The sequence below is a fragment of the Fusarium solani genome (genome assembly GCF_023522795.1).
Source record: "Fusarium solani strain SB1 chromosome Unknown bctg00000001, whole genome shotgun sequence".
NCBI classification, from domain to species: domain Eukaryota; kingdom Fungi; phylum Ascomycota; class Sordariomycetes; order Hypocreales; family Nectriaceae; genus Fusarium; species Fusarium solani.
The window spans coordinates 5,683,118-5,710,429 of NW_027072156.1; the positions used below are offsets into that span (position 1 = coordinate 5,683,118).

Genomic DNA, 27,312 nt, shown 5'->3' on the forward strand with positions numbered 1-27,312 from the left:
TCACTGACATGATGTCAGCGCATTCGGGACACGAACAGCGTGACATCAGTCACAGCCATTTCCGCGACCGCAACTTCATCAACCAGGGAAACGTTCAAGGGAATGTTTACTACGGCCTGCCCCACCCGCCGGCCCGCGCCGAAGTCGTCCGCGCCGAAGTCGTTCACGTCATCCCGTATCCCCGTAACGAGGATCTAGTCCATCGCGGGGATCTCATCGACAGACTAGACAAGCTTTTGCCGCAAAACTCTGGATCCCATAGCGCCGCTCTTTGGGGCCTGGGCGGGTCGGGGCAAGTCTCCACTTTTGACATCGCGAGGTGTCGCTCAATCACCTCTCGTACCAAGGAAGGTGCTAACGAACCAAAGTAAGACGCAGATTGCACTAGACTACGCGTATCGACGATGCGACGCCGACGATGAATGTTGCGTCTTCTGGGTACACGCAGACAACGAAGCGACTTTTTTGGCCGATTATAAGACGATCGGGAAGAAGCTCGGAGTCGACGAGCGGCTTGACGGGTCAGATCTGCTCGATGCGGTGCGCAGTGGGATCGAAGCGCAGCCGAAATGGGTGATGGTGCTTGATAATGCTGATGACCTGAAGTTATTTGGAGTCGGTCAACAAGCAAGAGGAGGAGAAACGAAGGAGAACCAGAACCTATACAGATACGTACCTTGCACGCCGCAAGGGACGGTCCTATGGACGAGTCGAGATGCGCATATTGCCGGCACGCTTGTTGGACCACGTAAAGGCATTGAGGTGCAATCTATGGCGATAGACGAGGCGACGACGCTGCTAGCAAGGGTCAGAGACGAGCCGCCGACTGTGGAAGAGGCATCAGGGGAGGCAAGAGTGGGTGCTCTTCTGGAAGAGCTGCAATGCTTGCCGCTAGCGATCGCGCAAGCTGGGGCATACATGCGCCGCATGTCGATGACAGCCGAGCAATACCTGGCTCTCCTGAGGCAAGGTCGGACTCGGTGGGAAGTGCTGAAGATGAGCGATGCGGACCGACATCGGCGGCCAGAGGTATCGAACAGTGTGCTTGAGACGTGGAGGATCTTGATGGAACGGATCCGGGTGGAAAGCGAGATGTCGTACCGGATGCTGCATGTGATCGCGTATGTGGACAGTCAAGACATACCGCACGAACTGATGGCGGCAGCTGCCAGTCGATGCACTACTTACGACATTGGCGGAGAGACCTCCACGAGATATGCGACGGAGCTTGAGGTCTTGGAAGCCGTCACGCGACTAAAAGAGTTTTCTTTTCTCAGCCTGCGGCAGAGGGAAGATAGCGAGCGGAGCTATGAGATGCATAAGCTTGTGCAAGAAGCTGTACGATATGGGCTAGGGGTAAGAGGCCCGATGGAGACGACCGTGGGCAAGGCGCCCAGGGTAGAGAGTGAGCCGAGCGAACCGGAGAAGGGTGAAGCATACTATTCCGGCATGGCTCTACAAGTGGTAGATGGCCTCTTCCCTCAATCAGAACGGACTTCGTGGGGGCGATGCGAGCAGTACATGACGCATGCCATACGAGTAGGAGAGTGGGCGGAGGTGAGCGGGACCGAGATGGAGACGTCGGCTTTACTCGAGAGAGTATCAAGCTTTCTGTATGAACGAGGGCGATGGAGAGAGAAGGAACCGGTAGACAGTCGGGCATGGGGCCTTCGGAGCGAGGTGCTCGGAGAGAAGCATCCAGATACGATCAGCAGCATGGCGTCACTCGCGGCGACGTACCATGAGCAGGGCCGATATGACGAGGCCGAAGGCCTTCATCAAACCGCCCTGGACCTTCGTCGACATGTGCTTGGGGAGAAGCATCCAGATACGATCAAGAGCATGGCGGAACTCGCGACGACGTACCATGAGCAGGGTCGATATGACGAGGCTGAGAGACTGAAGGATGAAGCACTGGAACTCCGGCGAGATGTGCTTGGAGAGAAGCATCCAGATACGATCAAGAGCATGGCGGAACTCGCGACGACGTACCATGAGCAGGGCCGATATGACGAGGCTGAGAGACTGAAGGATGAAGCACTGGAACTCCGGCGAGAGGTGCTTGGAGAGAAGCATCCAGATACGATCAGGAGCATGGCGGACCTCGCGGCGACATATCATGCGCAGGGTCGATATGACGAGGCTACAGAGATGGCGGCCAAAGTATTGGATCTCCGACGAGAGGTGCTTGGAGAGAAGCATCCAGATACGATCAGGAGCATGGCGGATCTCGGGGGACGTACTATGCGCAGGGCCGATATGACGAGGCTACAGAGATGGCGGCCAAAGCACTGGAACTCCGGCGAGATGTGCTTGGAGAGAAGCATCCAGATACGATCAGGAGCATGGCGGATCTCGGGGCGACGTACCATCAGCAGGGCCGGTATGACGAGGCTGAAGGCATTTATGGAGAAGTACTGGATCTCCGACGAGAGGTGCTTGGGGAGAAGCACCCCGATACGATCAGGAGCATGGCGGACCTCGCGGCGACGTACCATGCGCAGGGCCGATATGACGAGGCTGAAGGTATTTACCTTGAAGCACTGGAACTCCGGCGAGATGTGCTTGGGGAGAAGCACCCCGATACGATCAGCAGCATGGCGTCACTTGCGACGACGTATCATGAGCAGGGTCGATATGACGAGGCTGAGAGACTGAAGGATGAAGCACTGGAACTCCAGCGAGAGGTGCTTGGCGAGAAGCATCCAGATACGATCAGGAGCATGGCGGATCTCGGGGCGACGTACCATCAGCAGGGCCGATATGATGAAGCCCTCCACCTTCATCAAACCGCCTTGGAACTCCGCCAGCATGTGCTTGGAGAAAACCATTCGGATACCGTGCAGAGTATGGCGTACCTCGCCTCCACGCAGGAGGCGTTACAACAACTACCGTCTCTTGTGGAGTCAGTTCAGTCTTTGGCGGTCACGCAAGTCGGCGAATGGGAGGAAGAAGGGGAAGCGCGGCATAGATCGTTGTGGGAGGATATGAATGGGAAGGTGAATGGGAAGGTCGGGCGCTTTCGCAAGTGGAGATCCCACAGGAGGATGGGCCCTGAATGATGTCTATTTCTACCTGGGGGCCTATACAGTATGTCCCGGAGTAAACGCCGCGTGAGCCGCTACAGTAACTAATCAGCATTTTCGCGTGCTCGTTAATAGGGGGCCCCATAGGGACACGCCTAGGCGCGCCTCCACTCGCGAACGCGTAGGCGTGCAGATTATGTCAGCCCTCAATTTGGCTTAAACCCCACAGTCGCAGTTTCAGGGGCTCCGTCTGTTGCTGCCACTGCTGAACACAACTACAGTCTCCAGGAGCGGGCTTCCGCTATGGCCCAAGCAACATTTCCTGATGATGTGCTCCCGCCGGAGGGTACATACGATTCACGAGAGGCTCTACTCGCAGCTATCAACGAATGGGCAGCACCCAGAGGATACGCATTCATAACTGGGAGGTCTTCGCGATCAACTAGTGGAAGGCAGATTGTTACATACGCATGTGATCGGTGGTGTCGTCTACCTAGCGCCTTAAAAGATCGCTAGCGCAAGACTACTACACGAGGAACCAATTGTCGGTTCTCAATCATTGCGAAGGAATCCCTGGATAAGGCGACCTGGTCTTTAAGGCATCGTCCAGACAGCCGATTTTCCTTACACAACCACGAGCCAAGCTGGCACAAATCGGCTCATCCAGTCCATCGGCAGCTCTCTGATGCGGACAAGTCAACAATCAGCCGCCTTACGAATGCCGGGGTAGCGCCAAAGGATATCAGGACTTATATCCGTCAGAACTCGAACACCATTGCAACCCAGCAAGATATCTATAATCGTATCGCAGATAGCAAACGAGAGCTGTGTGAGGGACAGAGCACTATACACGCCTTTGCTAACCAGCTGGATAAGGAAGGGTTCTGGAACCGGATGCAGCTTGATTCAGATGACCGAATCACGGCAGTGTTATTCGCCCATCCAGAGTCATTGGCATACCTCCAGGCTTATCCAGACCTACTTTTCCTGGACTGCACATACAAGACGAACAAATATGGGATGCCACTCCTTGATATGATTGGCGTTGATGCCTGCCAGCGATCCTTCTGCATCGCCTTTGCATTCCTTAGTGGCGAGACTGAGCAGGACTACCTATGGGCCTTGGACCGGCTCAGGTCCCTGTATGAACTCTGCAATACAAGGTTTCCATCTGTTATCTTAACAGACCGCGATAAGGCTTGTATGAACGCCGCAGAGATCTGCTTTCCATCTTCAATCTCGCTGCTATGCCTATGGCACGCGAACAAGGCAGTCCTCCGCTATTGCCAGCCGACATTCGTGCGCCACCAACAAGGATCGGAGGCCTATCAGCAGGGTCTGAGCGATTGGAGTGAGTTTTTCAACCACTGGCACTCAATTATGAAGTCACCAGACGAAGAGGCCTTTGATCAGCGCGTACAAGAGCTTGAAAGGCGCTACCTACCGCAATACATTGAAGAGGTTGGCTATATCAAGGCCAATTGGCTCGATCCATACAAGGAAAAGCTGGTGAAGGCTTGGGTTGATCAGCACCCTCATTTTGGTAATGTAGTTACCTCGCGGGTTGAGGGTATCCATGGGCTCCTTAAGAGCCACCTCAAGAAATCTACGCTGGATCTCTTCGAGGCTTGGAGGGCTATGAAGCATGCGCTTCTTAATCAATTAGCCGAACTGCGATCCAACCAAGCGAGACAGCAAATGAGAATACCAATTGAGCTCTCTGGATCACTATATAGTGCCATACGTGGCTGGGTATCTCACGAAGCTTTACGCAAAGTTGAAGAACAGCGGAAGCTGCTCTTGAAAGAAAACCTGCCTAGTTGCACCGGCGCATTCTCTCGATCTCACGGCCTCCCTTGCGCCCATACTCTCAAGGCTCTACAAGAACAAGGTCAAGCCCTTCGCCTAGAGCATTTTCACACGCATTGGCACCTCAATCGCCATGGTGTTCATCAGTTACTACTAGAGCCTCGGCATCGACCTGATCGAATAGCCGCCGGTTCGACTACTGGTAGACCGCAATCAAGCACCCAGAGAGAGCCAAGTGCATTCGAGGCAGTTCAGGCAATAGTACGGCCAAAGGCACAACCCAAATGCAGCAGATGCCACCAAGTAGGTCATAGAATGACTTCAAAGGCATGCCCTCAGCGATACGAGGAACTTTTGCAGTCGTCAGCATCGTCGGCGCAGGTAGGGGCAATGCCAGCGGCGTTGCCGTCGGCATTATCAGGGCAGGTACGACCAGTGCCGATGACATCTTCATCAGCACCATCTTTGCAGGCAGGGGAAGCTCTAAGACCAATGTCTTCAGGGTCATCAGGGCAGGCAAGGCCAATCAGGGATAGTGCTAGCTGCATTGTTGTTAGTATCGACGACACAGACAGTACAGTGCCGGCAGCATCATCATCAGCACCGTCGGCTCAGGCAAGGATGGTGCCGGCACCTAGGTATGATGACCCGCGGGCTATCTATCAGAGATATGTTGCTGCTCGAGATGCCTGGTACAAGGCGCAGCCTCGTGGCAGTATTAAAACCAACCAGCAATATCGGAGGGCGCTAGGTCTACCTCTGCGGTATGACAAATCAAGCTATCAGTGGTGTCTCGATTGGAAGCAGATGGGCAAGCGCTGCGATACGCCAACTGGCTCTAGAGATTGGACTAAAGAGGAGATGATGGCCTACCTAGATTGGAGCAAAGCAGAAGATGACCGGGTCGAGGCTCAGGTAGCCACGGAGATGGAACGCATGCCTTTTTCTAGTAGAAGAGGTATGTGTGATATTTGGGAGGCGGCAGCGGCAGATGGCGAGGCCCAGCAGGCTATTTATTCAGGTAGATAATCAACTATTCCTCACCGTTCGGGATCATAGGATTTTAGTACTCAGTAGTAGTAGTAGAGTTTATAGGATTTTAAGAACTACCTCAGAACTCGGAATTATAGCTGTGCGGGGTTTAAGCCAAATTGAGGGCTGACATAATCTGCACGCCTACGCGTTCGCGAGTGGAGGCGCGCCTAGGCGTGTCCCTATGGGGCCCCCGTTAATAGGATGTGTATGCGTAATCGTTGGGTGAATGCAGACTTTGGTCAGAATCAGACGCTGGAATAAGGATAATTAAGGTTGATGTTCCGAGGGGTAAGCGGCCCGAAGTTGGGTGTAAGTCATTGATGCCTGAATTTCAAGACACTTATATGCTGTTACTGTCGGAAGAGGACAGGGGTGATTTTAGGGCTAGTGGCACACTGTGCACTCGCCACAGTTGATCCACTTTTGGCTATTTTCAGTAAAATTACAATGGTGGATTACTGACGCTGAACCCGCACCCCACTGTAAGAAGAGCTGGATCGAAGAGAAAATATCGTGGCGGATCAATGCAGACTGAGATGGGAGGAAGAGGAATACTCTGGTTTTTTTTCTACAGATGGTCAGCAGTCACCAATGCTGACTCCTTCTAGAATGCCGAAGTCATGTAGCTTTCACGGTGACGTGCTTACTAGAGCTGCGATGGCGCTCCGTAGTGGGTGATATTATTAGGTCTAGAAACTAATAATATGCATGGCAAAGCCACCCATTATATGATATAGAAGCATATGTCTACGGCGGTGCGATGAGTAAATAAGGAGCGACCCAGGGTCTTGCGATTCAATATATTGTCCCTTTTTATTACTGTCTTCCTTGCAACTGATCAGCATCCTAAGAAAGAGCGAGAATGGTGCAGCTCAAATCAGATGATGCCGATCTCGGCGTCGCTCCTGTGTGTAATTCGAACCTAGACGAGCGCGTCGATAGATGGCAAGCACCCCTTGATTCAGGTGACTATCCACAGTCTACACAGATCCAAGACACTCAGAAAAGTAAAGGCGAAAGCAATCATATCTCATTTCATAGAACTAACTCGGCCGGGGACATATTAAAAACAGATACGGCTAACACCACCTGTGGGCTTGGTGCTGCGGAAGACATGGCTCCGGAACTCGGTAGGAGCAATTCTAACAGGCCTCCCCAAAGGCCCACCACCGACTTCCCGACGGCATCCACAGAGCATTTAGTCTGCTGTAGACTTTCAGCCGTGCCCGGTGATAGCCTAAAAGATTTACCACATGAGAAAAATGGACAGGGAAAAGAGAGGCGAACACAGCCAAGCGTGGATTTTGCCCACAGTCTTCACCTATTGGTCGGATTAGACCGGCTTCTTGAAGCAGATTCAGAGCTCCAAATGAAGTTAGGCATCGAGGCGCTGAGAAAAATAGCGTGGTCACAAGTAAAGCAACACATCGAGGATCATTTTCCTCTCCCTCCCTTGGAACCAGCTCCGCAACGATTTCCGAGTCAAGACTTATGTGACGGCAACCCGTGGGAAACCCCAGCGTCGCTATATACCCATCGACTCTACACCGACAAGAAGGAGAAAACTGGCCGCTACAGTAAAGATGAAAGAGACCAGATTCCTCGAGGATTGTACGACAAGATGATGTCTAGAGGCAAGATGCTGGATCTGTTCTCTGCGCCAGCCAGACCAACTCGCGCTGCCCCAGGATGCCCCTGGGGGATTCTCCACATTCTGTCAGTAGCGTCTATTCCTATACAGGTAATTATGAGCTGCATCTTTATATATCCGCAGAGAGGCGGAATTGCCGCCATGCTGAGAAGGGTGGCCTGCTCTATGAGTTGGGCTCTTTTATTTGGGTTGGCTCTTGGATTTATCATAGGCTTGATGCTTTGATACTTTGAATGCGTACAGCATGCATACGATGCCTTGAATATGACCTTGAAGTATCCATGCCATTGATCCTTTTCTTTTTGCGTGTGGGGATCACAAAGAGGAGGGCTAGAGGGCGTACCAGACAGTCTATTAATCCGATGATCTACTGCTACCGTAGCTGTACTGCACTAAACTGACGATAGCTCATATAATCCTGCAAGGCATTGTAAATAGGCTCACTGACCAGCCCCGCACTTGTCTAGACACTCCTGAACACTAGCCATAGTCTCCGATGACATCTTTCCCCGTAGCTCTTCCGCCTTCTCACGCGTGATGGATTCCCCGAAGCTCGCCTTGATGACTGTATCCGAGAAGAGCGCGACCGAGTCTACGACCGACACCGATCCAAAGTCTTCACTAGAGAAGGAGGAAACGAATACGGCGTCTGTGCAATCGGGATTAAACTGGGCGTGAAGCAAACCCTGGTAGAACGCCGTCATCTGGTAAGGCCCAAGCTCGTTCTGGACCACGCGTCCATTCTCCAGGATGGTCTCCGTCATGAGCCGGCCCTCTGTGACGATCTGAAGCTCGGAAGACCGAGGGTGTAGATGGGGGAGGTTGAGACCGCAGGCTACCATTCACCGTCCGTTAGCACATAGATTCGGCAACGTCAGCGTCCATCTCCACGTACGGCCAATCCGTCCAACGCTCATCCCAGCACTGGTACCGACGAGGGCGGGGAAGGTCTTCCGGTTCGCCGCGACGATGCCAGGCTTACAGCAAGGGCTTTCCTGGGTCCTGTTGAAGTCGAAGACAAATTGATCGTCGCTCTGTAGGGCATCGTATCGGTCTGACGATCTGCAATGTCATCAGTAAGGCAGGTTCCCACCGGGCTTCGGCAGGGTTGGGGCCCACAGATCGGCAGAGGCGAGCTGCTGCGTCAAACCAGGGCCTGCGGCGGTTGCTGATGGCGCCGTCTGGGATGCGGTACTTAGCTCTAGCTCTGTGCTCAGTTGTAGCTCGGCCGTCGACGCGGTAGATGAGGGGCATGGAAGAGGTGTCTCAGTGGACGCAGTAGCAACGCCCATGGTCTCTGGCGGAAGCAACATCTCGGTAGCTGGTGGTGCTGCCAGTCCGAGACTAGCTTGCATAAGGATGCCTGCGATAATACACGAAGCTGCATACATGATGATTGGTTTGAAGAGGGCTGAATATAGTAAGCTCTGAGGGAGGAGCCTTCTTCACAAGTGGATTGAGCCATGTTTATATAGTAGTTCTAGAAGAAAGGAAGTATTCTATGCCTTACGCTATATTAAACACATATAGAATACATAGCTTTTCCAAATGCTTCCTATTACGTCTACAGACATACATAATGCTACGCTGGCTAAAAATACCCAGTTCTTTATTTAGATAGCCTATATTTAGCATCACAGGATATAGATATGCTCGTCAAAGATGGCGAGCTAATCTTTGCCTTCACACGCTTACAGGCATTGCGCTTCTACGCTGGCACTCTGATACTAATATATAAATCTCGGTGAAGGCTTTGAAGAAAAATTCAATCCCGTCTGTGATATATATACTGAAGGCTGCGCAACTTCATTGAGCCACGGTTCAAACCCTCGAAATTAAAATGATGGTATCCAATGTCTATAGCTTCTACGCAAACCTAATAGGTCTCCTGCTGCCTGTCGTGGCCGCCCATTCTTGGGTAGAGCGTCTGATGCGCATCCATCCCAATGGAACGATGGTGGGGAAGCCTGGATACATACGAGCTACAGTGTCCCGGCTGGATCCATCGTTCAATGACCTGCAGATGCAGCACCTCCTTCCACCAAACGATGGAGTCGCAAGGTCTCTTACCGAACAGGATCGTATGTGCAAGGAGAGCCAGACTTTTGGAAGTTACAGTCCCGAATTGCCTCCCCTTGAGGCGCGTGCAGGGGATTTCATCGCGCTGCAATACCAGGAAAACGGCCACGTCACGTTGCCCCAGAACACTCCGCAGAAGAGCAGCAGCGGAACCGTTTACATCTATAGCACTTCCAACCCGACTGATGACGATACTCTTCTCTCGATTCACAAGATCTGGAACAAGCAGGGGACCGGAGGCGACGGCCGAGGACGACTGCTGGCTACGCGTCCGTTTGACGATGGCCAGTGTTACCAGATGAACAGTGGACCACTCTCTATGCAGCGTCAGCGGGAGTTTATGAAGGTTCCAATGGATCCGCAGGGTGGGGATCTTTGGTGCCAAAACGACATCAGGTTGCCTTTGGATGTTCGTGACAGTCTCACATTGTACTGGGTCTGGGACTGGCCCTCTAGTAACCCGGAAATGGACGAGATATATACGAGCTGCATGGACATCAAGATCGTGCCAGGCACGCAGGACGACGGGGAGAATTTTATCGACGGTCAAGATCTCAACACGGCGGCCGTAAAGGGGCAGATGCAGAGCGGGGCATAGGTTATATCATTTCAGAGAAGCCAAGTTACGGAGGTCAGCCTTGTGTTATAGATGATAAGCAAGACCCTGGCTGTAGTATGTAGAAACTAGCACACAGGCGGATTCAAAATGGGAAATGTGTACAGCGTATGATTCCCTCCCTGATACTATACGGTGAACAACCTGACACGGTCGCGTTATGATGCCTTCTGTTTAGACCACGCTCCCTCTAGGCCACACGGGATAGTCGTCGGCGCCGGCTAGTCCTCTAAGTCAGGAAGGGACTTATCTGCGGTAAATGAGGCCCACACCCATACTGCAAGTAGGACCGTTGCAGCCACAAGAAACAAGGGCTCCGTGTAGGTAGCCCCACTTGACGGTTGAGCAAAAGCGTCAGAGAACCAGAGGCCCAGGCCAACAAGAAACTTGACAATGGAAATGTCCAATAAGACCGGCGGAATCCAAGCGACGATCAAGTCGCACTTGCTCGGTAGTCGAACTTGTTCAAACATGAACGAGAGCATGATCGTGACGGTGATGGTCGAGACAGACACGGCAACGACGCTAAAGAGGGACGCTGCAGCTTGGTTTGCGTTGTCGTCAAGAGGACCGTCGCGAAGATCACCGCGAACATCGCCAAAGAGGAGGATAGCCAGAGCCATGCCGCCTAGGAAGCTCGCGGCTTGTCTGATCCCGCTGTAACATGCGACGAGCCGTGAAAAGACGTACTTGGCGCTCGTCTCGAGGCCATTGTTGCCTAGGGTTTGGATTGTCAATTAATCTTGAGCTAAGAGCTCGGAGGGCCTTTGGTATAATTTCTTACGTTGGACGTCGACTGGCTTTGACATCTGTTGAGCGGATGTGTGTAGAGAGGGAAGGGAAAGGCAACCAGGTCGTGTCGGGTATCTGCGCGATGAAGTGGCATACACACGGGATTTGCTGCCTGTTGTAACACGCATGTGGGTAGAATGCGCCGGACTAGATATGGGCAGCTTGGTATGTACCTTATCCTATCCGCAATCGATATATGGTGGGTGTAATGGATCAGCTGGTTGGGATGCTGATAGTTATTTTGAATGCCAACTTTCGGCCATCAGCTATCAGCCGTCACCCGTCATCCGTCATCCGTCACCCGTCACCCGTCAGCATGGCAGTTCCTTCACTGCAGGGCTTGACTATATCTTATTTAGTCATTATTGACGAGCACATGGACTTATTCGTGGTGACCTTTGAATAATCTATCGCTTCCGCCCCAGCCTCGAGCCGCTGAGGTCGCTCTGCTGCTCAACTACCCTTAGCGGATCCAATCTTGAGAAAGGGAGATATTAGGAAGGAAACCAACGCGACTCCGAATGATAACCAAAAGGCCGCTCTGTAGCTCTCGCGGAGTCCGAGATCAGCTGTCTTTGCCACTATAATATTGGCCGTGCCTAAGAAGAAGCTGACGCTAAGGAAAAACACGCTGTTGATCAGAGCACCTGCCAGTCCTTGTATATGGGTGGGTATATTTGTAGTAATGAACACGTTACTGACCGTGAACGTGACATCAACGCCGACGGTCGCGCACACCATGGCAGGGAACACCCAGGCCCAATAGTTGGCGCCTTCCGGCATTAGCGCAAACAGCAGCATGCAGACTGTGTTGGCGAGGCTAGAAATGACGAGCAATACCCTCCCAGGAAGGAAATGTAGGGTGAATCCACCAACAACGCCAATAGCTAGGCCGCCGACGATCATAGGGATGTACCACATGGCCGTGGTCAGCGGCGACTTGTGAAGGACTAGCTCGATGTAGAGGCTTGAATAGAAGAGGAAAAGACCAAAGGATCCAAAGCTCATAAAGTTCGCCAATAGGAGCGGCTTTATGTACTTTGGCGCAAAGAGCGTAGAGGGTAGGAGCGGGCTAACTGCCCGGCGGGTTTCAACGTACCACGCACTCATCAGAAAGAGCATGCCAATGATGACGATATATGCGGTAAACCAGCCATCGCCGGCATGAGGACTATCCGTGAGAGCGTAGGAAACCATCACCAGCCCGGGAACGATGGTTGCCGTCCCCAGCCAGTCCATGGTATCGCCGCGACACCTATCACGGTAATCGAACGGCACGGCGAAGATCGATACACCAGAAATGATGCCCAGCATCACGGCGCCGACCCAGAAGTACCATGGCCAACTCAGATACTCGACCGTGAGACCTCCAGCGAGGATGCCAGAAAAGAAGCCAAGGGGGCCAAAGGCACCATAAAGCGCAAAGATGAGGTTTTTGCGCTGGCCAGGCGGATAGAGTTTTCCCATGAGCATGACGCCTCCGGGCAAGTATGCGGCAGGACCAAGGCCCTGCATGGCGCGGCAGATGATGAGCATTGTATAGTTCTTGCTGAAGCCAGTTATGAGAGCCCAGAGGGAAAACCACAGTAATCCGCCCACAAACACGAGGCGTCCGCCGTATATGTCGGCTAGGCGACCCATTGGAAGAAGCATGGCCCCTACAACGAGGGAGAAGACGCTCGAGGGCCATGTTTGAGCAGCCTCGGGTATGCGCAGCTCCTGGGTCAGGGTTGGGAGGACGACATGGAAGCCGCTGACAAAGAATTCCTGATAGCTTCGTTAGATATTCATTTAATACAAGAGAGGTGAGCTGAACTTGCTGCTAGTAGCATGGAGCAACACAGGGCGAATGCGAAGCCTAGCTCCGCCCATGTGGACTTGAAAGCCTTCGGTCGTCGCGACTCTGATACCCCAACGTCGATTATAGAGCCTGGAGTCCTCAGGTTGTTATCCATAGGGTCAGAGTGAGGCATGATTTACAGGGCTTTAAAACATACAAATATAATAGTGAACCAAACGAAAAGCACAAGGTTTAATTTATTAATTAGATTCGCATGGGGAGAAAATAATGAAATGGGCAACTGCACCATTTTAATGCCTTCTGAGTCTTCCTACGGCAAGTACGTATGGTAGTTAATTATTGTCTTTGATGGAAGCTCTTATTAGCTTTCACCAAGACAACAATGAAGAAGACCAAATCCCCTCCTTGCTTGTCATCTCGTAGCTGACCACACTGCCACTGACGTGATTATATGTGCGGCGTTCGCATTCGGGAAAGATCCATATGGGCTTCTGTGTTCCCCAAGTAAGCTGGGCTTTGGTAAGGGCCATGCTGAAGCCAGTCTTACTCTACTGGACGTACATAATAACAACTATATCAATAGGAAGCGATAGTCGACGCGTGAGTCTAATCCTAGTGAACACAGCAAAAGCTTTTTGCTCTTTGAGATTGCAGCGGCATCCATTATGGCCCCCGAGAACCTTCCTGACTTAGGCGACCCCATGCACGAGCAGCAAGAAATCGTCAAAAGGGCGCTTTGGCGAAAGCTCACTCACATACATGCACTCCCAGGGACCCCCTATCAGTCAGTCTTATCGACGCTCGTCGAGTTATTTGTCCTGGCAAAGAAGGTTACCTCCGCAGATCCCATCATTGTAACGTGAGTTGAACTCTTTGGGACGACGACCGTCCGAGTCCCGAATATCTTCTTTGACTTTTAACTGTCCCCTAGTGCTCGAACATGCCATCAAGCCAAAGGGCTGCAGCTTCTGCTGGAGAAACTCAATGGATTCTCAGTCATTAGAGGCCCACAGGTAACGAGCGACGGAGAATTTCCTGGCAGATCTGATGACCAGAACCTCAGCAGAGGCGGTCAGGAGAGAATCGATATGCTCTGCTCGACACCAACAAGTCCCTCAGATAGCCAACGTGGTATTGCCGACGACGAACTACGAGCAAAATTGCGAGTCGTGAGCGATGACAATACAGGAGGGTATAACTATGCTCGCGGCCATGCTTGCCTAGATGGTGCGGATGTCATCGTGATGACCGCACAAGAGCTCGTGCAACAAAGCAACGCTAGATGGCTGCAAGGGACGCAGACTATGATCTGCCAGGAGTCATTAGACACAGCCGGCTTTGCCGATCTCTTGTCCAAGTTCAAACGCGTCGTCCACTTTGCGCCACAGACGCTCACCAGAAAGTTAAGGAGGCGGTTTGAAGTTTGTTCTCTCTCCACCCAAATCCACATGCGTCCCGAGATTGCAGATCTAGTGCGTGCCGGTCAGGCTTCCCCGCTGCGAGACCACGGTTCGGTATGCGAGCTGGCCAACGTAGCTGGCTTTTTGCAGAACGTCTTCTGGCTAGACCATGCCTTCCCTGATCTTCAAGCCTCCAATGGAGGCTTCTCCAACCACGGCGAGGCTGACCTGTGCTATTGGATTACGCGACAACTTCTGTCTCAGGAGACCTGTCGATACCCTGACGTTGCTGTGCTGACGCCTTACCGGCAGCAGTGCAGAATGCTCCGAAAGCGGTTTGCAGCACCGCAGATACATGTTTCCACAATGTGAGATTTAATCTTTCTCGGGCAATGCCAGGGGGCTGACAGGGAAGTCAGAGATGCCTTGCCGGCCGACTCTTTTTCGATCATTGTTGTTTCCCTGGTCAGGAGTAATGAGTCGGCGTCGATCGGTTTCCTCTCGGGCCGAGCTAAGATTACCTCACTTCTCTGGTAAGACAGAGACTTTCAACTGCTTATTGATGTTCGCATTCTCGATTCTATTCTAACATCGATATCGGTAGTCGTGCACGACGGGGCCTTTACATCATCGGCAATGCAGGGACATTCCGGCCGCATGCGTCTTGGGCCCGAATCATTTCGACATTAGAAACATCAAGCTCGATCAACACATCTATCACTCTTCGCTGCGAGCGCCATCCAGACTACACTCCGACAGTGTCCCACCCTTCGGTAAGCTATGCCCTTCTTTCTACTGCTGAGTTTCAAACTCTAGACTAACAATACTTTGTAGGAGTTCGCCACTCTAAGTCCCAGTGGCGGATGTCTCAAAATCTGCAATAGGTAAGATTCACTGGTGCTTCTGTGCAGGTATAGAAACATCTAACCTAGTAGGCGACTGCGTGGCTGCATCCATCGATGCAGGGAGTTTTGCCACCCTACATGGATGCATGAGAGTACTGTGTGCAATGAGCCATGCGTGATATTGCATAGAAGCTTTATCTGTGGTCGAAGCTGTGGCGCGTGTGGCGATAACGGCTTCTAGGCTCAGGTACAGTACCCAGGTGAATTGTTAGCGGGAGATTGAATTTTCTTGGGTGCGTTCAAGTCTGCTGGCTTTTGACTGTCTAAGCGGAGAAGCCCCGCGTATTAAAATTACTCAGTTATACGGAGGAGATACACTTCTATTATCTTTCTAACTTGGAATGCGAGAATAAGTAAAGGCCTGACGAAAAGAAAGGCGATGGTATTGCGGCTCTAGTTTGGCGATTATCCCCACGAGGTCCATTAGGCCGGTTGGCCTCGAGAGTAAGAACATCAATACTTGCTCGGCCCCTACCGTCGGTTTCTCTTTTCCCTCAACTGTGGCTCTAACCCACCTGTCAAATAGAAGCTGCCAGACTCGAGCCATATTTTCATTGTTATGCTGTCTTTGCTCATCTGTATATCCAGAATTACCCTGAGCAAACACGCCATGGTCTGGGTTAAGCCTCCACTTTGCTTCTTTATCCCAAATGACTTCCCAGCTTACTCGTGGCTCCCTGCATCCTCGGAGCCACCTCGTCTGGTCGGCGATGCATCTACCCATGGTGAGTCCATTAACAGAAACGGTGCAGTAGCTACAAATTCGCCACAGTGCCTCCATAATCTCTTCCTTAGTGAGGGCTCCACCCCGTGAGTTAACTGCTGCATCGCCCGCCAGGATGTTCCCATCTAAAGGTGGTGCATCGATGGCGGACGCGGGCTGGTCGCGAAGTAGGTCACTGAGCCGCAGCATGTACTGGTTCAATGTTCCGTATAGCCTGACTACTTCCATTGAGCGGTGGTTCGGCCCAACAATATAGGACATGGTCTCCCAGGCACCCTTGTTAACTTTGTATAGATAATCGTCGAAACATGCCGCGAGCAGCTCCGGTTCGACCTTTGCAATCTCTGCCCAGTCGAGGACATCCTGTGCGCAGTCGCTATGGTTAACTAAAGCATCATACTCTAGCATTTTACTCACGGTAGGCGGCTGGCGCACAGCGACGCCAATGTCAGTCGATGATAGTACCGCCGGCGTCGTCGGTTGCCAGTCCGTCGAGTCTAGAGATTGCCTCTTTCTTAGCACCCGAAATAATTTTCGCAGTATCCACCCCTTATTAGTGTCTTCATCGTCGGTCTTTTCGAAAGCTGACATGAACTTCTACGTCGGTTATGTAGTCGAGCTGAAACGGCGTTCTAGCGCAGAATTATGGGGTTTGGGTAAATAGAGTCTCGCGTTCGGGAGATAATACGCTGAGGCCGATGAGAAACCAAGGAGACTGTTTATAGGTCTTGTTATTAGTCACGCAATGCTTATCCGATCGACCGAACCTGAGTCCTGCCTTGCATATGATGGACGGGGTGTGTGCTGATAGGACGGGCGCGGCTAGCGCGTGAGATTATTCCTGTAATCTCCTGTTGTCTGCATTCCGGGTAGAAATCTAGGAGGCCACGGAGTTGCCCATTCTGGAGATAGCGGCCGGTGAACGGGCGTTTCCTTTATTCTTGGGGTAATCGCGTAAATGCTGAACGTACGTGACACCCACCAGACCATCTATACGCACATTGGCATTTTGCGTTAAGCAGTAGTAGATAGCCTCTCAATGACGAAGTGGGGCATGGTGTTGCCAGCTTACAATCGCCCATAATTCCAGTTCTGGAACATTACTCTGCTTACAGTCTTATCCTTATTACATCCATAAGAGAACCTGACTTGCCAAGCCTGCACTACTGTATGTTCTAAATATTAGTACTGTACTGTAGAGCTATAGCGTATGTATTTATTCCGACGTTACTTCGGGTATATCTATGCGTATTATCGTCGGATTCCATTGGACTAGTATAATAAACGTCAGTATTAATTTCCTTCACGTTCACGATGTCGCCCGCAACCTCAAGCCATTACGCATCATTATCTTCAACTGCTCAGAGTGCTCTATATCATCCTCAGTACCGGCCAGCTGTGGGTCAGGGACCTATAGACCACGTCGGTTCCGCTCCACCGGGCGAAAAGGTGCGGGCGAGTCATGATGTGGTCCAATCAGGGATCGCGCATGACACTGACCGACCTATGAGCTGTAGGTGATCCTATTTACCCGCGGCGTTGCGCTGCAGTTGAGACCACGTCTTTAGAGCTGAGGACCGATCTGACCAAGTTCCAGCGGGTACGAAGCGCAGGGTACGCTCCAAGACAGGCCCGACCCCAACACGAATGAAGAAGTCCCGACGGGGGAAAGTGGCCATTGCGAGAAACAAGTCATGGAGATTCCTTCGAATTTCGAAAATTATCCAGTCACCAGACGGCCACTTGGAGTATATAATCGATTGGGAATCAACACGAGTGCGGATTAACGATTTTGATTCCGATGAGGCTCTTAGAGCGGCTAAGGATGCGGTGGTGGGAACTTTGGGAAAACAGGCATGGGATGACGAGGTGCGCAGGATGAGCGAATAATATGGCGTTAATACCGTAGATAAGTAAAGACAAAAGGAGTCTAACACGCAGAGAACAAGCCTCCTAACCCCGCAGTGTGGTTAATGACCAACCGGTCTATAAACCTTTCCAGTGGAGTAGGTTCGGTCATTGACGCCTGATATGAGTCAGTGATGAGTTGTATAACAAAAGGTATAACTTATGCGCCGACGGCCAAGTATAGCCATACTCGGCGAAGTGTCGTAGAAATTTCGGTGTTCTACGGACACTGACGCAATAAGGGGCGCGCATATGAGAGAGAGAATCAAGATCTTTTTGCTTAACCCTATAATCCGATAGGACTACCGCTAAGCCCATAGCTTCCACCTTTCTCGCTCTTCCACTGTGCCTCGCCTCTCACTCTACATTTTCCCGCATTATCGCCGTCACGGAACCTACCCTCCTTTCAGGGTTTAATCGACGTCTCTTATCAACGACGGCTGGTCATCTCGTATTTCTAACTTCTGACGGCAACTTTGGCCTGCAAAAAGAAGTGCCCAAGGTTCCTGTCGCCCTACATGTTTGTCAAGAGTCTCGGGAACATGCTTTACGGACCTTTGTTTTGTTGCAGCATAAGCTCAAGCCGGCATATGCCCTCTACATCAATCCGAAGGTGGACATTTTTCAGATAGGTCCAACGATAAGCCTCCCCCGACCCCCGAACGACCACAACTACCGCGATAAATTTATCGAATCTTTGCGTCAAGGGTATAAGAAGGACCTCGAATCTAAAGTCAAGAACATTACCACGACTAGCGACTATCTCCGAGACGCGCGTAGCCAGCTAAGCTGTTTTCGCGGAGTCACCCAGCTTCATATCATATTCAAGGAGAACACTGGCGATTAAATGGCAAAGTCTGTGACGATGGCGTGCGGGCGCTAGCCTGAAGCCCTAGGATAGAAATAGAGATGCCAACGGCGTTGCAGCACCTACTAGACAGGCCTTCGCTGTAGAGTTGAACTCGTGCAATATACATATATACAATATATATACGAGCAACGTCGCCAGTTCTCATTGTCGACCTAGTTGTAGCCCGAACGGTCGAAAGGTATGGTGGAGGAAAATTCGAAGTTGGATGTGGCCATTGTTGTTGTTTTCTAGTACGTAACTAGTTATTTGTTATGGGAATGGAAAGCAGTGATAAGGGGATTTTATATTATTTCTCGTTGAACTCTTATGAAAGCTTGTTAGTCGCAAGGAATGACTTGCGCATTATAGAGGAGCGCTCACACCGACAACCGTGATAATCTCAGACTGGTTACAGTACGGTAACCCATTAGGCGTGCCCTGATTACTATCCTGTTGATTACCTTTGCATACCGGGGCCCGCTATGATGACGGATCTGGAGCCCAAAGCCAAGAGAGACCTGCACCGTCTATGTTCCGGATATCGTTTACCCTAACCCTGCCCATGTAATACCCAGACCAATCTGGGATCCGTCCCTCCACGCAGGGACTACAGTATATCCGCAGCTTTTGTCAGGCTTCTCTTATATCTCTCCTCCTCTGGAGACCTGCCAGGACGGAACATCCCCCTACCTACTTATTTGCCATGCCGTTGGAGTGGGTTTCCGGGACAGAACATATGATCACGGCACTGAATCCACTTTCAACTTGGCATGCATTATTTTCTATATGTTTTCTAAAATTCAATAAATGCTAATGTAGTGATTCTATATCTATATCTAGAAGCGAATCGGTAGTGGCTGTGTTGGCTCAATTGTCGGCTTATGACTCCGTCGCCCATGGATCCTTCTCATACCTTCCACGCACTCTTTGAGATACCTAGCATCGTCCATCTTAACATAGCCCCGAGGCGAGCATTGGTCAGGGTAATGGGAGAAGAAGTTTTCATATCCGCGCTCTAAGACATAGACCTCCGGATATGAAAGGCGAGGATAACAATCAGCGTTTGCGGCCCGATCCTGTGATCGGAGATATCGAGCCATCTTGGGGGCTCGACAAAGCGAGAGTTCGCAGTATAGAATAATAGTCTTCCCTAGTTCTTGATTGGTCTCAAAGAGCAAATTATCGATCTGCCTTTCGTCGGTCGAATTGGTTGCGCCTTCGATATGACCGCCACCAAACTCGTACTGGAACCGACAGTCGAGGAGGAGAAATTGTGTGCCCTGGCTACTAGATGGTTCGTTCAGAGCCGCGACCAACGCGTCCGCTGTGATCCGCGGGATCATATCAGGGTAGGATTCGAGAGGCAGCGACGGCGAAAGCCTGGGGCGGGTCGCAGGCTTTTGCAAGGGGATGTCATTTGGGTTGGGCATGAGTAGCAGCATGGAGAAGGACTGACGTCGAGGGAAGGAAAGAAAGAAAAATCAGAGAAAACGAAACAGTTAAGGCCCTTTTCTCGTTAGGCCGAGACTTAATCTATTACAGTACATATGTACAGTAAGTACGGGTCGAACTAGAGCTAGTCTTTAACTGCGCTGTCAGCATTACATTACCTTCTACCATGTGGAAGATCAAGGTACAGTGCTGACCACCTCCAGAGGCCGCCCAGCTTTCTACGTAAAGTCTTTGAGCACGGACCCTGTCGTGGCTGATGTGGCTGTTCACAGTGCACCATGCGTCACAGGAACTGTGATAATCTGCCCCATCTCCTCAAGATCCCTGTCGCTGTCACGTGCTGTCATTGTCCACCGCCGCTTATGGCCGTAGGAAAATACTGACAACTACCATCTTCCATCCAGCACAACGCGACCAGAATAAGCCCTGATCTCTGACCCAACATGGCGCCCCAGTTCTCTGATGCTGACCATGAACACAAAGAGACACCTGACATACTGTATTTTTCTGTAGTCTACATATCGTGCCCAATAGAATCGTGTCGACAGGGGTAAATTCACTCTTATCATTAGATTTTGGCTAGTTCCGCAGCAGAAAACTCCAAGAGAACAACCCTTCCTGACCGACAGCCTAGAGCAACCGAGTTTCCTGAGACAGCTGCTGTTCCATTACGACATTCGGCAGGTAGCCAAAGCAAGTCCGTTCCTGCCGTCGTGACCCATGTCTTGTCTCGCAAGCCAAGTCCTGAAACTATTGAAGACTGCGATGGCATGGCAGGCTTTGAGGAAGACATCACGTCGCCAGTAAAAGAGAAAACACCAGCACTTGTGACAAGGCCGCTATCGTCGGATGTAAAAGAAAGTACATCCGTGTGGAAGTCCCACGAAATGACCTCCCTGCATACTCCGGTCTTTGTGTTCCAGATCCGTACCGTCTTATCGTAAGAGGCCGATGCCGCCATCGTCGAGTCGTGCGAGAACACCACCAAGTAGACCCGGTTGCTATGGCCCTCCAGCACTCGTTCGCACTTCCCCGTCTTCGCATTCCAGATCCGTACCGTCTTGTCGTCAGAGGCCGATGCCACCATCGTCGAGTCGTGCGAGAACACCACCGAGCTGACCGAGGAGCTATGGCCATCCAACACCTGTTCGCACTTCCCCGTCTTTGCGTTCCAGATCCGTACCGTATTGTCAGAAGAGGCCGATGCCACCATCGTCGAGTCGTGCGAGAACACCACCGAGCTGGCCTCGGAGCTATGGCCATCCAACACCTGTTCGCACTTCCCCGTCTTCGCATTCCAGATCCGTACCGTCTTGTCCCAAGAGGCCGATGCCACCATCGTCGAGTCGTGCGAGAACACCACCGACCTGACCCAGGAGCTATGGCCCTCCAGCACTTGTTCGCACTTCCCCGTCTTTGCGTTCCAGATCCGTACCGTCTTGTCCCAAGAGGCCGATGCCACCATCGTCGAGTCGTGCGAGAACACCACCGAGCTGGCCTCGGAGCTATGGCCATCCAACACCTGTTCGCACTTCCCCGTCTTCGCATTCCAGATCCGTACCGTCTTATCGTAAGAGTCCGATGCCACCATCGTCGAGTCGTGCGAGAACACCACCGACCTGACCGAGGAGCTATGGCCCTCCAGCACTTGTTCGCACTTCCCCGTCTTTGCGTTCCAGATCCGTACCGTCTTGTCGTCAGAGGCCGATGCCACCATCGTCGAGTCGTGCGAGAACACCACCGACCTGACCCAGGAGCTATGGCCCTCCAGCACCTGTTCGCACTTCCCCGTCTTCGCATTCCAGATCCGTACCGTCTTATCGTAAGAGTCCGATGCCACCATCGTCGAGTCGTGCGAGAACACCACCGACCTGACCGAGATGCTATGGCCCTCCAGCACATGCTCACACTTCCCAGTCTTCACGTCCCAGATCCGTACCGTCTCATCTCGAGAGGCCGATGCCACCATCGTCGAGTCGTGTGAGAACACCACCGAGTTGACCTCGTAGCTATGGCCCTCTAGCACCTGTTCGCACTTCCCCCTCTTTGTGTCCCAGATTCTTACCGTCTCATCCCAAGACGCCGATGCCACCATCGTCGAGTCGTGCGAGAACACCACCGAGCTGACCGAGCTGCTATGGCCCTCCAACACCTGTTCGCACTTCCCCGTCTTTGCGTTCCAGATCCGTACCGTCTTGTCGTCAGAGGCCGATGCCGCCATCGTCGAGCCGTGCGAGAACACCACCGACCTGACCGAGGAGCTATGGCCCTCCAGCACCTGTTCGCACTTCCCCGTCTTTGCGTTCCAGATCCGTACCGTCTTGTCGTCAGAGGCCGATGCCACCATCGTCGAGCCGTGCGAGAACACCACCGACCTGACCTCGGAGCTATGGCCCTCTAGCACCTGTTCGCACTTCCCCGTCTTTGCGTTCCAGATCCGTACCGTCTCATCTCGAGAGGCCGATGCCACCATCGTCGAGTCATGCGAGAACACCACCGACCTGACCCAGGAGCTATGGCCCTCCAGCACATGCTCACACTTCCCAGACTTCACGTCCCAGATCCGTACCGTCTCATCTCGAGAGGCCGATGCCACCATCGTCGAGTCGTGCGAGAACACCACCGACTTGACCCAGGAGCTATGGCCCTCCAGCGTCAACAAGCATGCATCCCAGTCATCCTTGACCTGTGGCCCAACAGTTAGCCATTTTGGGATACGGTGTTCGAATATCCTTCTGATGATGCTCCTCTTCGGCGCGAAGGCAAGGGCAGAAGAATAAATCTGCAACGGTGCTTCATCAATCACAGAGAAATTTGCCTGGAGGAACCGAACTGCATCAGCTAAAAAATTCGATAGGCTTAAATCTCCTCGGTTCTAACAAGACTCAGCATGGGTTAGACTTTAAGCTATAGAAGAGACTTACCCCTAGCCAGTCAACTAACCGCCTGAGTGAGTCGAGAACTTCTCTGGCCCGGTTCATCAAGCTCAGCACCTCCAGCCAATGAAGAAAGTGCGTAGTCAAGAAATCATAGACCTCGCGGCTCTCATTCGCCTCAAAACCGGCATTGGTCTGATGATGGACCCAATACATGCATGCGTATTGAAGCTCTGAAGGTATGCGCTGCTCGAGTCGCGCACTGTCTACTGTAGATCGACGCATACCTGGGAAAGACAGGCCGCATATGTTCTCATGCAGAGCGCCGCGCATAAGTCGCAGACAGTCTCTTGCCAGCTTTCGGTGAGTAAATTTCTCATCCACCCAAAACTCGTTTGTCTCTCTTTGTTCAGGATTGACAAGGTAGTCTCGGAAGGACAGATGCAGCAGTCGCACCGGCGAGTCGAGAGTCCTTGGAACATCTAGAACGGAATGTAACACATTGAGTCTAGTTGTCACCTTGTCGATATGAACATGCAGAAGAAAGGCCAGAGCGCGTATGGATAAGGGGCTAGCCAGCGTAACGATAGTGCCAATGATAAGGCGGAAGCTCTCGATGACGTCGCATCTCTCGCGTCCTGACCTGTTGATGATTTGTTGCTCCAGAACTGGTGAGTAGGTCATGTCAAGCTTTGAGGCATGGTCACTGCCCGTGGAAACAAGCACCTTCTGCAGAAGCTCATCAGGACTACCGAGACACGAGTCGTTGATGAAGCGACAAATGGTCGCGGCAAAAATGAAGAGAGGCGAGGCTGCAATAGTGAGCTTCATGAGGTCGGCTTCTCCAGGCCAATTCACTGGCAGTTTCAGCTCTTCTTCTGCCAACCGATTGAAGTTTTCGCGAATGTTAGCGAACTCATGGTGAAAGAAGACAGATATGTCGAGCTCAATGATCGATTGTGGGATTTTATGCAGTTCCATGTCTTGATAGGTGCCGTCGATAGCACGAAAACCAAGGCGCACGGGGAGCTCGGGTCTGCTAGTGACAAGCACTCGAGCTCGCAAGGAAACCGTAGAGCGTACATTGGGGAGAAGATCGAGAAGTAGCTTGATATCGGTATCGCTGTCACACTCGTCCAACGCATCAACGACAATAACGACTGACGACGGGGTTGTTGGCGTTGCCGCTGCTTTTGACAGTGGTTCTCGAACGAGCTTTTCGAACTGCTCCCTCACGGCCTTGTCAACGATTGCTGAATCGGAATCGATTACTTTCTTGATGAACGGCGCAACCTCTGGAATACTCAAGGCCAGCTGGCGGGCCAGGGTAGACACAAATTTGGCCAAGTTCCCTCGGTCAGACTCTCCTCTCTTGAAGAAGAAACTAGCACCGAGGTCACCGCGCTCGTGCCGCCTTTGAGCAACGGTGCGTGAGATGGTTGACTTCCCAGTCCCTGCCATGCCATTGAGCCAGAATATTGTCTTCGAGTCGGGGTTATCAATCCAGCGGCATATATCCTTGAGTAGGTCTACTCGGGTGCCCGGTAGGCAGGTAGGGTTATGTTCTTCAGCGTGAGAGTCGAATGAGGCACCATCTGCGACATGTAGCTGATTGAGGGCCGTTCGGTAATCGACGTTCTGAATAGGGAGGCTATGTTACAGTTTTCAGTAATGGTGTTTGCATATTCACGCGCGCCTTACCTCAGGCTGTTGACTTTCTGTTCAACTATTTTCTTTCTTTCGTCAGCGACTGCGCAATATTCCAATTGATTCAGGTAAGAATTACTAACGTGATTGGATCACTTCGATGACTTTTTGTGTCTCTTCGAGCTGCCTAGCCGGGACGAACCCGAGCAGTTCTACAGCGAATGCTGCCGCTGTAGCAGCCGCATATCGCTGCCACCGATCGTTCTTATGCGAATCCGCATAATCGCAGATACCACGTATCACCAGGCATGGAAAGCGATCCATCAGGCCCGCAGCTTCCATCTCCACACAGAGACACTGTTGTCCAGTGTCTTCCAAAAGACTATCCCGAGTGGCTGCATCCTTGATGAGTGTGTTTCCAGAGGCAATGACGCCATAGTGAATCTCTGGATCGGTCGACTCTCGCCGATCACGCTTCACATCCCAAGAAGAGTCGCACTTATCACAGTTGTTACCACCGATATGGTCATGTTGCGATTGGAACAGTCGATCATTCTCAGCACCCTGATAAGTAAAACTGTTCGTGGAGATGCGCATACGAGGGTTGGCTTCCCACATCGCATGGAGCAGCTCCGGTACTCTTGAACCCGCAATCATATGCTCCGTCTGGAGACTTGATAGCGCATGGAGAAGTACCCGGGGCGGTTTGTCGAGAGAGCCTTTTCGCTCCCAGATACCATTCGCTTTCGCCTTTCCGAAGTCATATTGGACCACTCCTCCGGTCGTACCGTCAGGCTGACTGACGACGATGTCTCCGAGTCGGATATCCCGACCCAGATCAGGCCGAGCGATGCCTCCCCCGATGCCCACCAACAAACCGATCCGAATATGCGGCAACGAATGGATCAAGTCTGATGCGGTAGTTGCTGCAGCTGCGATGCCGTAGACTCCTGCAGGGAGTGACGCGATCACAACGTTGTGTTGGCCTATTCGGCCCCACGTGTAGGAGTTCTCATCGGATCGATGCTGGTCAAAGCCTTCGGGTTCATCGTGTCGATCGTGGAGCAACGCGGTCGCTGCTGCTCGCTCGATGGGGAGAGCAGCAATCCATCCAACGGTGTAAAGATCTGGGCTTTTGAGTCGGGTTCTCATCGTTGAACTGGTTTGACGGGATGACGTTCGAGCCGGTAAGGGTCCACGGAAAACATTTAGCTTCCGAACGTGGTTTCGGTCCGGTGCCTTTAGCGTGAAGGCGAAGAAACAAAGTTGCGGGGTCGCGAGGCTGCACGCACGATTTTTAGATCTGGAGAGCGGATCAACAGTCGGTCCGATTACCGTGCTGACGCTGTTTTCAGAAGCTTCGGTCTTTTTCGAGGCTGCTTTAAATCAAATGTAGCTAGATTTGTCCGTAATGGGTTGCCAGAGACGCAGACAAAATAGTCGCGATCTCAGATGGCTGGCCTCCCCCCCCGTTTTTTTTTTTATGAGACAGTGGGGAAAGGTCTGGCAATGGAAAGGAAGATTTCCACGATCAGGATCGGCGCCAGGGAGCCATGACTCTGTCCACAAACTAAGCCAAGATAGGCATGAATTGTCCGTTTATCGATCGCTTATCGATACAGCGCCCACATTGGATGCAACGGAAGTTAAACAGGTGGGGCTGCCCTTGTTTTTTTTAGGCTTTCTTTAATCTCTTTGCCTTCCTTTAGCAAGCCCTTCAAAGGCTAAAAGTCCACGCAATTCACATAGAATGTCCTAGCTACCCATAAATACAATATGATTACATGTGTCCTCAAGTGCGACCATTTTTATTCCTGTTGCATCATTCCCATTACCTTTCAACTTTCTGGATGCCTCAGAGTCGTCACCATGGATAGCCCGCTACTTGACACAGTGGGGGTGGCAGGAAATGGCCTGGGCTATATGTTTAGTCGATTCATTATTTTGAATCATCGCCCTGAGCTTTCCATGGTCAGCATCAGAGAGTCGGGGAGCCATTTTGGGCCAGAAGTCAGGGCTTATTCTGGACGCGTTATGGGGGATGAAGATGACAGATGTGTCTGTGTTTTCCACGGCAGTAAGCAGTAAGCAGCCGTGCTTGATGACACGTGACAGCACCAAGCATCTTTGACAAGGTGGGGTAGATTACCACAGTTCTGTCACAACCAATACGCACTGTCGAGAAGCCACACTAGCCACTCCGAGGTCCGTGCTCAAAGACTTTACGTAGAAAGCTGGGCGGCCTCTGGAGGTGGCCGGGACTGTATGTGTTCGCTCTTGAATAAGAATAATGCGTCATCTAGATCCTGCCAATGACGGGATGTAGCAATAGTGTGACCAGAGTCTTATCCTTTCCTCTGAAAACGGGGTCTGATAATGGGGCACTACAAAATTTAAGTCTAACAAACTGGCTCTGAGCCCGCGCCCGACTTCATCAACGAGGTTTCTGACCCTTCTGCCCTTGGCCTTGGTTGAGAATCTTTGACTCGATGCTCTTTCCTGTCTCTATTCTCTCGCTCGCCAGGGTATCTGCAACCCCTTCTATATACTCATAGCTAAGTAGTATTGGCTCTAGGAACTTGTTTTCCTGCTTAGCTAACTTTTCAAGTAGAGGCTGGACCTGCTTGAGAGTGGTATACTCCATCGCTATTCTTACTTATGTCTATTGTGTAGTACTTATATATGGTTTAGATTTACAGAGCTCTATCGTAGGCCATTTCTTTATATATGAATGTTTTAAA

At 51.7% G+C, this 27,312-nt stretch overlaps 10 protein-coding genes across 10 annotated transcripts; 5 read left to right on the forward strand and 5 right to left on the reverse strand.

The window, feature by feature from the left end:
• Positions 1 to 11: 11 nt before the first annotated feature.
• MRS44_003919 (uncharacterized protein) lies at positions 12 to 5,473 on the forward strand (the record flags this gene model as incomplete). The annotated part of the gene is made up of 7 exons (XM_065623477.1): positions 12 to 319; positions 369 to 2,184; positions 2,253 to 2,905; positions 3,308 to 3,498; positions 3,838 to 5,096; positions 5,150 to 5,338; positions 5,393 to 5,473. The coding sequence occupies 7 exons, from the start codon at positions 12 to 14 to the stop codon at positions 5,471 to 5,473; spliced, it is 4,497 nt and encodes a 1,498-aa protein (XP_065479549.1).
• Positions 5,474 to 7,961: 2,488 nt separating this feature from the next.
• On the reverse strand, positions 7,962 to 8,912 carry MRS44_003920 (uncharacterized protein; the record flags this gene model as incomplete). Its single annotated transcript, XM_065623478.1, has 3 exons — positions 7,962 to 8,356; positions 8,417 to 8,583; positions 8,641 to 8,912. 3 exons carry the CDS (start codon positions 8,910 to 8,912, stop codon positions 7,962 to 7,964), a joined length of 834 nt encoding a protein of 277 aa, XP_065479550.1.
• A 449-nt stretch (positions 8,913 to 9,361) lies between these two features.
• MRS44_003921 (uncharacterized protein) lies at positions 9,362 to 10,198 on the forward strand (the record flags this gene model as incomplete). The annotated part of the gene is made up of 1 exon (XM_065623479.1): positions 9,362 to 10,198. The coding sequence occupies one exon, from the start codon at positions 9,362 to 9,364 to the stop codon at positions 10,196 to 10,198; it is 837 nt and encodes a 278-aa protein (XP_065479551.1).
• A 239-nt stretch (positions 10,199 to 10,437) lies between these two features.
• Positions 10,438 to 13,339, reverse strand: MRS44_003922 (uncharacterized protein; the record flags this gene model as incomplete). Its single annotated transcript, XM_065623480.1, has 4 exons — positions 10,438 to 10,934; positions 11,001 to 11,187; positions 11,711 to 12,775; positions 13,253 to 13,339. The coding sequence occupies 4 exons, from the start codon at positions 13,337 to 13,339 to the stop codon at positions 10,438 to 10,440; spliced, it is 1,836 nt and encodes a 611-aa protein (XP_065479552.1).
• Positions 13,340 to 13,474: 135 nt separating this feature from the next.
• MRS44_003923 (uncharacterized protein) lies at positions 13,475 to 14,581 on the forward strand (the record flags this gene model as incomplete). The annotated part of the gene is made up of 2 exons (XM_065623481.1): positions 13,475 to 13,668; positions 13,741 to 14,581. 2 exons carry the CDS (start codon positions 13,475 to 13,477, stop codon positions 14,579 to 14,581), a joined length of 1,035 nt encoding a protein of 344 aa, XP_065479553.1.
• Positions 14,582 to 15,777: 1,196 nt separating this feature from the next.
• Positions 15,778 to 16,429, reverse strand: MRS44_003924 (uncharacterized protein; the record flags this gene model as incomplete). The annotated part of the gene is made up of 2 exons (XM_065623482.1): positions 15,778 to 15,830; positions 15,874 to 16,429. 2 exons carry the CDS (start codon positions 16,427 to 16,429, stop codon positions 15,778 to 15,780), a joined length of 609 nt encoding a protein of 202 aa, XP_065479554.1.
• Positions 16,430 to 17,152: 723 nt separating this feature from the next.
• On the forward strand, positions 17,153 to 17,728 carry MRS44_003925 (uncharacterized protein; the record flags this gene model as incomplete). Its single annotated transcript, XM_065623483.1, has 2 exons — positions 17,153 to 17,355; positions 17,407 to 17,728. The coding sequence occupies 2 exons, from the start codon at positions 17,153 to 17,155 to the stop codon at positions 17,726 to 17,728; spliced, it is 525 nt and encodes a 174-aa protein (XP_065479555.1).
• A 1,704-nt stretch (positions 17,729 to 19,432) lies between these two features.
• MRS44_003926 (uncharacterized protein) lies at positions 19,433 to 20,038 on the reverse strand (the record flags this gene model as incomplete). The annotated part of the gene is made up of 1 exon (XM_065623484.1): positions 19,433 to 20,038. One exon carries the CDS (start codon positions 20,036 to 20,038, stop codon positions 19,433 to 19,435), a length of 606 nt encoding a protein of 201 aa, XP_065479556.1.
• Positions 20,039 to 20,491: 453 nt separating this feature from the next.
• On the forward strand, positions 20,492 to 22,828 carry MRS44_003927 (uncharacterized protein; the record flags this gene model as incomplete). Its single annotated transcript, XM_065623485.1, has 6 exons — positions 20,492 to 20,547; positions 20,632 to 20,988; positions 21,064 to 21,618; positions 21,694 to 21,870; positions 21,946 to 22,026; positions 22,072 to 22,828. 6 exons carry the CDS (start codon positions 20,492 to 20,494, stop codon positions 22,826 to 22,828), a joined length of 1,983 nt encoding a protein of 660 aa, XP_065479557.1.
• A 79-nt stretch (positions 22,829 to 22,907) lies between these two features.
• Positions 22,908 to 25,723, reverse strand: MRS44_003928 (uncharacterized protein; the record flags this gene model as incomplete). Its single annotated transcript, XM_065623486.1, has 4 exons — positions 22,908 to 22,923; positions 22,992 to 24,575; positions 24,626 to 24,674; positions 24,715 to 25,723. 4 exons carry the CDS (start codon positions 25,721 to 25,723, stop codon positions 22,908 to 22,910), a joined length of 2,658 nt encoding a protein of 885 aa, XP_065479558.1.
• Between the last annotated feature and the right edge of the window lie 1,589 nt (positions 25,724 to 27,312).